Genomic DNA, 12717 nt, shown 5'->3' with positions numbered 1-12717 from the left:
GCGGGAGGAAAAATGAGTGAAATTGAGAAATGTGGTTGTGTTGATTAAACATGGAAATGGATCAAATGGAATTGTGAGTGGGGAGAGTGAGAGATTAGGATGAAGGAGGGAGAATGGATTTGTGGAGGGGAGAGGCATCTCGGGGAGAAACCTACGGTGGCGGAGAGGGGTTGAATGCTTCATCGGCAGCTCTCAACTGTGTGTCTGTGTGTGCGTTTTTGGCGGGTAGACTCAGTCTTCAACTGCAACAATCGCCTCTTTTCAGAATTAAATCATTTTTTATTTTTCCCCTATTTAATTCTATCAAAAAACTAATCTCCAACAATTATTTTTCATCATGTGCATTTCTTTACAAATTAATCATGGAAAATGAGAAATCATAAAAAAAAACAATCTCTCCGTCCACCAAAAATAGAGCAATTTGCCTTTGACATGGATTTTAATGAATAATTGGTAAAGTAAGAGAGAATGAAAAAAAAAAAAAAAAAAAAAAAAAAAAAAAGTAAGTGAGAAGTAGTGTTAGTGGAATGATGTGTAGAGTTATTATTTGTTGAAAACTTTTCATAAATAAATGTGCTCTATTTTTTGTTGACGGCCAAAAATGATAATTGTGCTTTATTTTTTGTGGACGGAGGAAATATTTTTTTTCTTTTTTACTCTTATCAAAATGAATTTCATACCTTATTCCTCATTTTTACTTTAACAACTAGAGTAAGCAGAAGGAATGAAAATTGATGGAATCCATTTTTACAGAAAATAATTTTTTTTATAAAAAAAAAAAAGGAATGTAGAGATGAAACAATTTCTCATCCATCTCAATTAGTCAATGTTTGATTGCTATTGATTTGGCTTTATATGTTTTTAATTTGATTATAATATCTTAAATATTGTTTGTTACTAACACTTAATTAATTTTTATAAAATTTTACTATAAAATTCGAAATTGATGTTAATTTATTTATTTATTTGAAATTTTAGAGAAAATAAACTAATAGAGCTTTGATTAATGACATAAATAATTGTGTGAAACAAAATAAACAAATCTAACATGGAGTAAACAATTCTGGTCAAAAGAGTATGTATAACAGCAGAAAATCCAATAAAAAGAGTATACATCCCATAGACTCTTATCAATAGTGAAGATAATTGCAACAAAAATCAACAAGCTCTATAGTCTATTATTAGATTCTATGTATCTAAGAGTCAATATTTGTAAGAATTGCAGCTGGATCATTTCAAGAGAGCAGCAGTTAACTTATCTTTCAACTGTTCTCCATCGCCACTCCCTGTTTGAATGGAGAACGTATGAACGACTTCGCCCTTGTCGTTGATAGAGATAGAAGATTCTTGTGCCATCACCTGCTGCTCTCTCAGCGCCTTTACAACTTTAGATACAGGGTGAGTCTCCAGAGCGTAGCTTACGCGTAGAACAGCATCTTCGAGCCTTTCATGAAACTCAAAATCCGGAACAGGATTTAGTTGCTGATTGGTATTCGCCATCCCTTTCTCTGCTTCCAAAACCCTGATCTTTGCCTGAAGATCTGTGATGTAAGCAATTGAATCGCCAAGAAGAGATGCTTTGTCCATCTTTGAGATATTAGGAACTACAGCCCTTAACGCATAAAAGCGCTGGTTGAGTTTCTCTCGCCTCTGCCTCTCTGCCTCCACATGATTCAATGGCTCTTCCCTCCCATTTGCAGGCTTCCGCCCCCTTTTTCTAGGCCTTTGATCGTCCGAAAGGAAAAAACAGTCCTCTTTACCGAGTTCCATTCCAGATATAATTGTTTGTGGATCCAGTCCCCCAGCTACCACGTGATGTGGAAATACTTTAGCTTCACCATCATCACCACAATGCCCATTTGATGAATTTGCATAACCATGGTTACTACCTATTGCTTGTAAATCATATGATTCTGCAGAAAACCCAGAATCATCTTCCACTTTTGGCGAAAAGCTAATATTTATAGTACCTGATCGTGAACCCCCAATACTAAGATCTTGGCCAAATACTTTCTGGACAGGTTTTGCCTGTGTTGAGTTGAAGGCAACCACTATAGATTTGGCTGCCTTAATGATGCTCTTGTTTTCAGGTATAGACTTTCTCGAAGCAATTTCAACCACCCCTGATTTTGTTGGTACAAATGCCACTGTCTCAAACTGTGCTAACTTGGCTAAATATGCTCTTGACTGGTATCGCTCAAGACAACCATCCATATTCGATACCCAGATACATCTATCAGAATTGAACGACTGGGAAGGAACAGAAGGCTTGTCGAAAGGGAACGCGAAAAACATTGATGTGAGGTATAACATCTCGACATTTGAAACTTGATCCAACTTTGCGGCAACATTATCATCTTCTAATCCCCCAAAACAAGCATGAAGCTTTTGAAGGACCCATTTTCTTCTATCTCCTTCCATTCGTTTCTGATCATTGTGATTACCACGACTATCATGAACACTTTCTTTAGGTTCTTGGTAATGCCCATCACCCCAGATCAATGCTGATCTACCAGATTTTGACTTCGAAACATGCCAATAAATGGCGTATGTCAAGTGAGATCCTTCAACAATATTGCACAATGCCTCCTGCACTCCAAGATCTCCACTAGAAGCAGAGAACTCAGACAAAACGTTATTTGAAGCGGCCCAGTCAAAATATTCAGTTGCTTCACTGCCCAACACACTTTCCACAACAACCTTCTCTTCTTCATTCCACCATACTTTCTTTCCCATCACTAATGGCAGAAAACTCAAGTTTTTAATGTTCTGATATGAATATGGAACTCTAGCCAAATTCTAATCAACTAATTACCCTCAAAACACAGAAAATAAATAAATAAAAATTAAGTAAAAGAAATTAAAAGGCAACCCCTTAAAAATATAAAAAGAAAAAAGGAAAATAAGTAATTTTCCCTTCTCGTTCTGTGAGCTTATCCATTGACTACACAGGAGGCTGACTTAGCATTGAAAGCCCACTTGGTCCAAGGTTATGAATCTTATGATGCTCCCTCCACTGAAAACAGAGGTGAAATTAACAGTTATGTAAGCATATTTTATGATGCAAAGAATAAAAATAGTATGGTAATCGAAATGACAAAATCAGTAATGCATCATGTGAAATTTTCATTTTCCATTTTTTGTTTCTCACCCGCTAACGATTAAGTTTCCGCAAACAAGTAAATAATTTCAGGATATATGTCTGCCTTGAATGTGTCACTCTGGTTTATAAATCAATACAAGAACTAGAAGTTTTATCATAAATGTAGAAGGGAAAATATACCACTGCGGAAGCTGACCATGCATCGACTTTGAATTATCCAGAAACTATAGATCTTGATTTGTGAAAGTAGTTCTACCACGATCTACAACACAATAGTCGTAGATCTACAGCCACAGTAGTAGGTCAAACTGTGAATTAGCATATACTTATTCCGCTACCTCAACTATCTGCAATGAAGAGAAGAACTTCAACTTACAATGTTTGAAACAGTAAATTAAGTCTACACAGCTAAATTTATACTTCAAATGTGATAAAAGCATTACAGCAGCACACAATGTAAAACCAATTTTGAAGATCCAAGTTCACCCGCCAAACGTGAACAGCCAATGTTTGAAATGAAATCGAAAAATTAAGACACTCATACTATTCCGAATACAGCAAATTAAGCCTACACAGATAAATTCACACTTCAAAATGTGAAAAGCATTATAGCAGCACACAACGAGAAACCTATTTCAAAGATTCAAGTTCACCTGTCAAAACGTGATAGCTGCTTCATCAATTCAGGTCTATAATCGTGAGGAAAGTTGATGAATTATTTATCATGTTCAATTTATAAGGTCGTATAGCTAAAAATAGATAACTTGTAACAGAAGGAGACGATTTTCACGAGAGTAGTCAAAACCTGATAATACGCGAATCATTTGCCATCCTTCAGATCCATGTGAGGTACCCTACTACTATAAAAATTGGGAATTTACTGCGGAGGGAGGCGATCGGGTGAAAGAAACGCTGACGATTGGAGATTAGCAGGATAAATGTGCTTGAGCAGAGGGGATTCTGGAAACCCTAATTACGCAGATTCAATCTGAGAAGAAGGGGAAAGTTGAATTCTTTCGTTATTTGATCCGAATAAATATAAAATAAAATATTACCACTTGTTTATAAAATTTGGTCTTGGTTTCTCTCTTGGAATATTTTTTTAAAAAATACTACCTCCGTCCCCCAAAATTTGCTACACTTTGACCCGACACAAATTTTAAGAAATGTAATGGAAAGTGAGTTGAAAAAGTTAGTGGGATGTGGGTCCTACTTTTAAAGTATTAGTTGTATAATAAAATGTGAGTAGGAATGAGTTAGTGGAATATGGGGTCTACTATCAAAAATGGTAAAAGTGAAGTGTATCAAATTTTCAGGGACGGACCGAAATAGTAATATGTATCAAATTTTAGTACTTTGGATGAGAAATGATTAAGTTTAAAAAATCTCATTTGTCCTACTTTAGGATAAATTCGATATTAAATTAGTGTAGACATGTAAATATTTGGTGAGTTCGATAAATAGTTGATGTAATTGTACATTAATATGACGATATGAATGACTAAAGTTTAAACGATATCGTTTTGAATTTAAGGAACTAAAAAATATTAATCCTATTATATTAATTTAGTGTTTTTAAATTGTGAGGATGGGTCGACAACGATCAATAGTTTTTTAATCTTTGCAATTTATATTTTATATTTTAAACCAAGTTGACTAACTCAGAATTTAATACTCCCTCTATTTTAAACTTAGTAAAGGTATTTCTTTCCGACATAAAAATCAAGAAAATGGTGTATAATATATTAAATAAAAAGATAATAAAGTAAGAGAGATGAACAAGTAAGTGAGAAGAAATGAGTTGGTGTTTTATTAAAAAGAAAATAATTTCACTACTATGGAATGTATTAAAATGACAAAATAACTTTATATTCTTTACCACTGTGAAATGCGGAGGGGGTGAGTGACTTTATATATAATTAACCCTAAAATAATATTTAAAACTAAGATAATCTGTCTATATATCATATGGGCAAATTCTAGTTGTGCATGTGAGTTGCAAAATATTATCCATAAAATATGTGTTGATCTTGCTATTAAATTATTAATTTATTTTAATTCTATAATTAATCAAGATTTCGGAGTAGACATAATTGGATGATGAACATAAGCCAGTGTTATTATAGTATATTGCAAGCAGTAAAAGTAAAACTAGGGGTGGCGAAACGGGTTACTCGCGGGTACCCGCATCCGACAAGTCGGGTACCCGTACCCGATTTTAGCTAAATTGGTTGTCTCAATACCCGCCCCGTTATATACCGGGATTTACCCAATACCCGTGTCGGGTATCCCGTACCCGGCATTGCGGGTACCCGTACCCGACCCGAAATTCGAATAAAAAATTTGAAAACCATAATAATCGTCAATGTTCCCTAATTTACTTAATTAATATTGATGGTAAACTTTGAATAGATTAAGAATAAAAGTGAGGGGACTCTATAGCTAGTTCCGATGAGTTTTCAATTGTATGTTCGTCGGAATATAAAAATGTTTCAAAAGAACTCTTAGAAACATTTCATTTTCTTCACTCATTTTGGAAAAATAATAATATAAATACTGTTCTCTACATTATTATCTCTCTTACTTTATTTTTTCTTCATTCTAACTATTTATTTTTAATTTTTCAAAATGAATGTGTATATGGCTATTATTATTTAACTATTTATTTTTTTCTCTAATTTAACTATTTGAAACGCCTCTATTAATATGGAATGGAGGGAGTATTAAAAATGATATATGGCTCTAATACTAATAATAACGGGTTTAACGGGACTAACGGGTATACCCGTACGGGTAGTGGGTATACCCGCTACCCGCAAAACTCTAAAACACACTACCCGATCCCGCCCCATTTCCCATTAATGTCGGGTATCGGGTACCCGATACCCGGCGGGTAGCGGGTCAAGATGGGAATTACCCATTACCCGCTACCCATTTTGCCACCCCTAAGTAAAACTATGATACGTGCATATCTATAGGATATTTATTAATTAGTTGGTTTTGATTTACCGTATCTTTAGGATATCTATTTTCTTGTTCATTAAGTAACTAGCATTATAAATAGGTGGCATTGTTATTAGAGCATCCACAATACCGTCGCTAGCCGATCGGCTAGCCGAACCATTGCAACCGGCCAGCCGAGAATCGGCGTAAAAATCGACGTGGGCTAGCCGATTAGAGGGCGCTGGCCGATGCGCTGGCCGCCATTGTGGCGTGCCGATCGGCCAGCGCCAATTTTCATTTTTTTTTATTATTATTTTTTTGAAAACCTATATATACGCGATTTTAGTTTCATTTTCATTTGCACCACTTGTTTTAACGAGTTTTCTCGCTCTCTAAATTTCTGTACAAGAGCAACATCGAGGAATGAGTAACGCGGGTGGTAGCGGTGGTGGTAGTGGTGGTAGTGGTTGGGATGCTGAGGAGTACGAACGGCAGATGAACGAGGCTGAGGTCTACATGAACCGCGAGATGGAGCGGTACATGCGAAGGGTGGAACAGCAGGCGGTACCTCGCCCTCCACCGGTTGTCCACCGCCGAGCAGTGATTGATCGGGATCACGTAGCTGCACATCAGCGCCTATATGACGGCTACTTCGCTCCGGACATGCGGTTTCCAGCAACCATGTTCAGGCGGCGTTTTAGAATGCGCAGGGAGTTGTTTATGCGTATCGTTGACGCTTTGGAGCGTCGATATCTTTATTTCCGCTTCAGGCACGATGCGGGTGGCAGACCCGGCCACACCCCTATCCAAAAGTGCACGGCGGCAATCGGGGCAGTTGGCCTACGGAGGCGCGGCAGACATGTGGGATGAGTACCTCCACATCGGTGAGACGACTTCTCTCGCAATGTCTCGAAGTTTTTCTGTCGGGCGTGATTCAAATTTTCGGTAAGGAGTACCTTCGAAGCCCTACCCCCCAAGATTGTCGAATCTGATGCGGATGCACGGGGAGCAGCATGGGTTCCCCGGGATGTTAGGCAAAGCATAGATTGTATGCATTGGGAGTGGAAAACTGTCTTGCTCTGCAAGGGGCTTACACGACCTGCTACAAGTCAAAGAATCCCACGATGATCCTCGAGGCCTTAGCTGATTACCGGCTGTGGATCCGGCATGCGTATTTTGGGGTAGCCGGGTCGAACAACGACCTCAACTCGTCGGCCCTCTTCAACGAGAAGTGTCGGGGCATCGTGTCACGACCGCGCCTTGCTAAGGATAGTCTTGCTCGGTAAATCGTGACCAGGGGAGAGAATTAAGAAGAGGGGATAGAAAGGGGACGAAGAATCAACAATAAGACACACAAGTACTTCTTCATAAGGTACAAGAGGTTCACAAGACAACGAAAGATCATGAGAATTTAAAAGAGTGTTTATCACAAGTCATTCATTACTGATCATTTTTCCTATGACCCATCTACTACAAATACCACAACAAAAGCACAGCGGAAGGAGTTGTAACCATGTGGACATGTGTATGAAGACACATGCCACGAAAATCCTACAAAAGAGATGAGACGACCACCAACTCCACCACTCAGCCACCAGTTCATCACTTGCTCAACCTGCACATTTAGAAATACATGCAGGGCTGAGTACGGGGTACTCAGTGAACACATTGCCGAAAGATACACATATAAGAAAAAGTTATTATCATGCCATCACAGTAACACACGTGGGTTTTCTTAAAGGCCCGAGCTTACTAAGTTCATTTTCATAAAGTTCGTCTGATCAGACTAAGTTCATTCCAGTCAATCCGCCATATCTGATGGTTCATTGTGTGTCGGGAAGGTGGCCACCTTCCACGATCACATTGACCGGCCAACCCTTACGATGACTCACGGTCCATTCCTTTGTGTACACTAACTCGAATAGGATCTTGGTCCTATTGGAGCCAAATTTGTTTCATTCATTCATTTGGCATATCCAAACAGATAGGCATCATAAAACAAACAATTTATGGCACAATAACATTTTAAAAAAAGTAAGTGCGATTTTATCAAACAAAAATCATTTCATATATTTAATAATTTTATCCACACTTAATGTGTTGGATATAAAGCTCACCTCAAAGCTTCCAAATGAAAAGCTACAAAAGCTTGGCCTTGGAAATCAAACTCCGCGAACACGCCCTTCTTGAAATAGTATAATGATTTAAATTAGTCTTAAGAACATACATAAGGTGCATGACATGAAATGATCCTACATGGAGTATGCGTCCTATGTTCGGGGGTCGATCAAGATAACTTCATTCCATTTTAAAAAAAGTGGATCTCTATTTTATAAGAAACCTTAAAGTAATTAAATAATTATATGGGAGAGAGTTCATTAAGTTCATACATTCTTAACTTCAAGAAATTTAATTAATTAGGAAAAGTAATTAATTATAAGATTTATTATTTAAAAGCTTCCAACAAATCAAGCAATATTAACCCCAAATTAAGAGAAAAGGGTCCATTTTCTCATTTAGAAGTTTCACCTTTTCTCTAACTCTTCGGCCCATACTAGAAAATTAAGAGATGATACTACTACTAAATTATTTAGCCTAAAGGGAAGGCCCAAATCCTAGTTAATTGGTAAACCCTACTACTTCAAACAAAATCAGGAGAAAAAAGAAAGGGGGCGCCTCCTTCTCCCACATCTAACTCTCTCTCTCTCCGCCGAAGTTCGGCTACGGCGTCACCGGCGAGGACGCCGGCAGGCACCGCGTCTTCCTCCCTCTTCATTCTCTCTATCCCGGTTTCTCTTTCTCTCTCTGCCGTCGGAGCTCGGCTGCCTCCGAAGAGGAGCCCCCCCCCCCTTCGCCGGATCTCCGCCGCCCAGGTACGTCGTCTCATCTCTCTTCTTCATCTTCTCATCTCACACACACCATACACACTAACACACTTAAGTTCCTAACCCTTGTTCAATTTCAGGCATCGGGGTCGCCGAGTTAGTGGAGAAGAAAGCAGTCGGGTTTTGCTCGGGGAAGAGGGCAGCGTTGGGCTGCTCGGTACGAGGCACCGGTGATCGGTCAGCGAGCTCTGGGCCACGGCGGCGTCGCCGGGCAGCAGCTGCGGGGGTAGGGAGCTGGGTGTGTGCGGCTGCTGAGGGACAGCAGCGCGTATGCGTGTGTGGCTGCCACGAGGGCAGCAAGGTGTGCGGGTTGCCGGAGACAGCAGCAGTGGCTGCTCCGGGTGACAGCAGCGGCGCCTTCCGGTAGTTCGGTGTCCAGCGGTGCACTCTTAAAAGCTAAGTTCTTTACTTCTTTGTTATCTAATTTTCATCTTAAGCATTCTATGTTTCTTTGAACATGTTATGGGCTAATGTTATGAAAACACTTTGGATACATTTGATTGTAAAGTTGGTTTAGAAGCCGTATCCATGTATATAGGAAAAAAAAAGTGTAGCAATGGTATTGACTAAGAGTCCAATGTTGTTCAAAGTCTAAGAAAAACTTGGTCTAACAATGTTGATAAAGATGAGAGTAATTGGATAAGTTTTACTACATGATGTAATGAAAAGCAAATGTGAAGTAAAACTTAGGAATTTAAATGGTTAAGGATAAGTACCTTGAGGAAGAAAGGAATGTAGTGTGTAAAGACTTAATCCTCCTTCTTCAAGCACATACTAGCATCATTTCTTGAGATGAGTTTTGTTTGGAGAATTTAGATGGTGAATCAAAAGTGTAAGTGATGAGGTTGTGTGGTATTTATATAGGAAAAGAATGCATGAATTTACATGGTTAATAGCTTGGTTTAGCAAGGAAATGTATCGTCCAAGAGTTATGGACTTTTTGCTAAATGAGGCTGTCTTGTCAAACATCTCTTTTTCCTAAAAAGGAAAGAATATTATGTCTCGTCGCTTAAAAAGACGTGAGCCGTCATTTGGAAAACGTGAGCCGCCGTTTGATTTGCGTGTTTGATGTGATTTGATTTTGTCGATCATCTCGTCTTGATTTAACACGTATCTTATCCATTCATGTAGGTATCGGGATTCAAGGCGTGACTATTGCGCAAGATCCGAAGGGCATGGAGAGTATTTTTATTTTTAATTAATCTTTACTCAAACGTTGAACTCGTGTACGAACTTTTATTTGAAACTCGGTCTTCACAAACGGACTTTTATTAGAGCAAACTTTATATTAAAATATTACTATTTTTTATCACTACTCAAAATATACTTCACAACGATTAATCATAACGAGAAGTAAAAGAAAATTAGACGTGAAACTTATATATATATATAGATCGATTTTTATTTCTAAGTCTTAGGGTAATAAAAAGTCGGGGTGTTACACATCGGTCCAACCGTCTCATTTGTGGCCAACGGCAACCGGCATGATTTGGGCTACTACTTGGCGGATGGGATATACCCTAGGTGGCCCGTCTTTGTGAAGACGATCAGGCACGCAACGGATGACAAGAAGGCCTACTTTGCGGAACGACAGGAGTCGGCGCGCAAGGACGTGGAGCGCGCATTTGGTGTGCTCCAGTCTCGATGGGCGGCAATTAAGGGTCCAACGCGTTTGTGGGATGTCAAATGCGTTTCCCAAATAATGTACGCCTGCATTATCATGCACAACATGATCGTCAAAGACGAAGGCGTACAATTGACTAGTTGGGCCAATGACGATGAAGCCGGTCCAAGCCACGGAACAGCCACCCCTAGCGTACGACATGGGGTACCTCTCGATGAAGTCGGCCGCCTCCAGGAATATGCCGACATGCGCCAAGTGGATGCTCATATTCAACTCCAAAAGGATATAATTGAAGAGTTGTGGGCACGGAAGACTGCACGGCGATAGTTTTTTTTCTTTATTATGTAATTTATTTTTTTAAATGAATGTACTTTTTTTTACTGCAATTAATGAATTTTCCCGTATATGTCTCGTAAATTTAGTTCCGCAATTTAATCGTAAATTTAATTCCGTAAATGTAGTTGTTTTTGAATTATTTTTATTGCGGTTGGCCTAAATCTGATGTGGCAGGTGGATTTTTAGTGTTGCTGACGTGGCAGGGAGAGAGAGTGGCTGGCCTATGGCTGGCCTATTTCTATTGTGGATGCTCTTATTTCAAAGAAACGAATGATGAATATATGAATTTACGTTTCTTTCAGTTTTATTTTAGTATTTTGTTTAAGCTTGAGTTGTCGACGGGATTCCGCCTCGCGGGACTTCTCTTATCTCTTTTATCGTCTCTGGCATCTTGATAAGGGAAATACCCTTATCAAATTGGTGCTTTCATTGAGAGATGAAATCAATGAAATAATCGTTTATCGCCTTGTTTTCTTTATCGTTTTTCTGCAAACCCTAGTTGTCGACGGGATTTCGCCTCCTGGGACTTCTAATCTATCTTTCGGCATCGCGTTAAGGAGATTATCCTTAACAATTGGTGCTTTCATCCCCGAACTCATGGCCAAAATCAATCTTCGTTCGTGGCCGGAGGTATCGCAAGCATCCGAAGACTTGCAATTGAATTCAATAACTGCAACGATGGAATATATTCTCGCTTGGCATGACCGACTCGAGACCCGATTGATTGATCATGAGTGTAGGGACCTGACCCACCCGACGGAACCCCATTGTACGCAGCCGCACAGCCGCAATTCCAGTTCACCTCCTACCAGCCACCATCGGCTCCTTACCAGCAAGAGATATACCCGCCACTGGAACCTTTATACCAGCAGCCACAGCCGACATATGGGCCTGTTCCGTACTTGTTGTCGCAACCCCATCACCAAAACCCTAACACTTATGGGTACCCGCCTGCGCCGCCTCAACAGCTACAACCGGTTCGAACCCAACTCCCGACCCGCTGGGACCCACCACAAGCGTGGCAGCCCTCCGCTTGGGAACAACCCGCTCCGTATCCCGACCAGCTTGATCGGCAGAAGGCATATCAGCCTTACACTTAGCCCCCACACGCTGCCCAGCAACCCTATGCGTGGCCACAACCGCCGAGCCATCACCTTCAACACTACGATCTCCCTCTGCCTGTGCAGCCTTACCACCAAGGAGCACCGCAACAGCAAAGCACATCGTCGTCTATTGAGTTGTCGTCCTACTACGCCGCACCAAGACCTTGGCAGCCCTTACAACTGCTGCCGGTGACAGCCCCCTTATTTGCCTCTAATGGTCATCCGCAACCCGGTGTCTCAAGCACAGGGAGAAAGGAGGAGGATGCGAATCTACCGGGTGGTGAAGAAAAACTTTGTGCGAGGAAGGAGAGGTTGATAGAACTTAGTAGGATGTTGAAGCAGAACGAGAAAGAGAAAGACTCCGCTGACAAAGAGGTCAACAAGAATTTTTCGAAGCTGATCGAGAAGGAGATAAAATATGAAGATCTTAAATCTAAGTTAGAGAAGAAGGAAAAAGATTTGAGGGTGCTGCTTGAAAAGCCGGGTACAAACGAGAAGATGGAGATTGAGAGCCTTGTTGCAATCGAGATAATAGAGCACGGCCTTGAAGTGGGAATGAAAGAGTTAAAGACCGAAGAATTGGTTCAGAAGGAGTGCGCAATCAGCAATACGATGAAAATATTGAAAAAGAGGGGTCTGACTTGTGCGTATGATCCAGGAGGGAATAGCTCGTCAAAGCTTCTATTCGCGACGCTCTTTGTTGTGTCGTGGTTCCCACCTTGA

At 40.1% G+C, this 12717-nt stretch overlaps 2 protein-coding genes and 1 long non-coding RNA gene across 4 annotated transcripts; 2 read left to right on the top strand and 1 right to left on the bottom strand.

Moving 5' to 3' along the window:
• Positions 1-1095: 1095 nt before the first annotated feature.
• LOC125223214 (transcription factor MTB3-like) lies at positions 1096-4121 on the bottom strand. 2 transcript variants are annotated; one of them, XM_048126247.1, is made up of 4 exons: positions 3909-4121; positions 3757-3792; positions 3284-3450; positions 1096-3016 (listed from the first exon to the last, which is right to left on the bottom strand). In XM_048126247.1, exon 4 carries the CDS (start codon positions 2734-2736, stop codon positions 1231-1233), a length of 1506 nt encoding a protein of 501 aa, XP_047982204.1. In that variant the 5' UTR covers positions 2737-3016; positions 3284-3450; positions 3757-3792; positions 3909-4121; the 3' UTR covers positions 1096-1230. The 2 variants fall into 2 exon arrangements, with proteins under 2 accessions (XP_047982204.1, XP_047982203.1); XM_048126246.1 differs by lacking the exon at positions 3757-3792.
• A 4596-nt stretch (positions 4122-8717) lies between these two features.
• LOC125224401 lies at positions 8718-10246 on the top strand. The gene is made up of 2 exons (XR_007176873.1): positions 8718-8919; positions 9012-10246. It is a non-coding gene; the product is annotated as an uncharacterized LOC125224401 (long non-coding RNA).
• A 1242-nt stretch (positions 10247-11488) lies between these two features.
• LOC125220797 (MAPK-interacting and spindle-stabilizing protein-like) lies at positions 11489-12717 on the top strand. Its single transcript, XM_048122934.1, has 3 exons — positions 11489-11521; positions 11632-11970; positions 12079-12717. Exons 1-3 carry the CDS (start codon positions 11489-11491, stop codon positions 12715-12717), a joined length of 1011 nt encoding a protein of 336 aa, XP_047978891.1.

This window comes from Salvia hispanica, chromosome 4 (assembly GCF_023119035.1).
Source record: "Salvia hispanica cultivar TCC Black 2014 chromosome 4, UniMelb_Shisp_WGS_1.0, whole genome shotgun sequence".
NCBI lineage: Eukaryota > Viridiplantae > Streptophyta > Magnoliopsida > Lamiales > Lamiaceae > Salvia > Salvia hispanica.
Note: the sequence above shows the minus strand (reverse complement) of the source record. Positions and strands in the feature narration are given on the sequence as shown.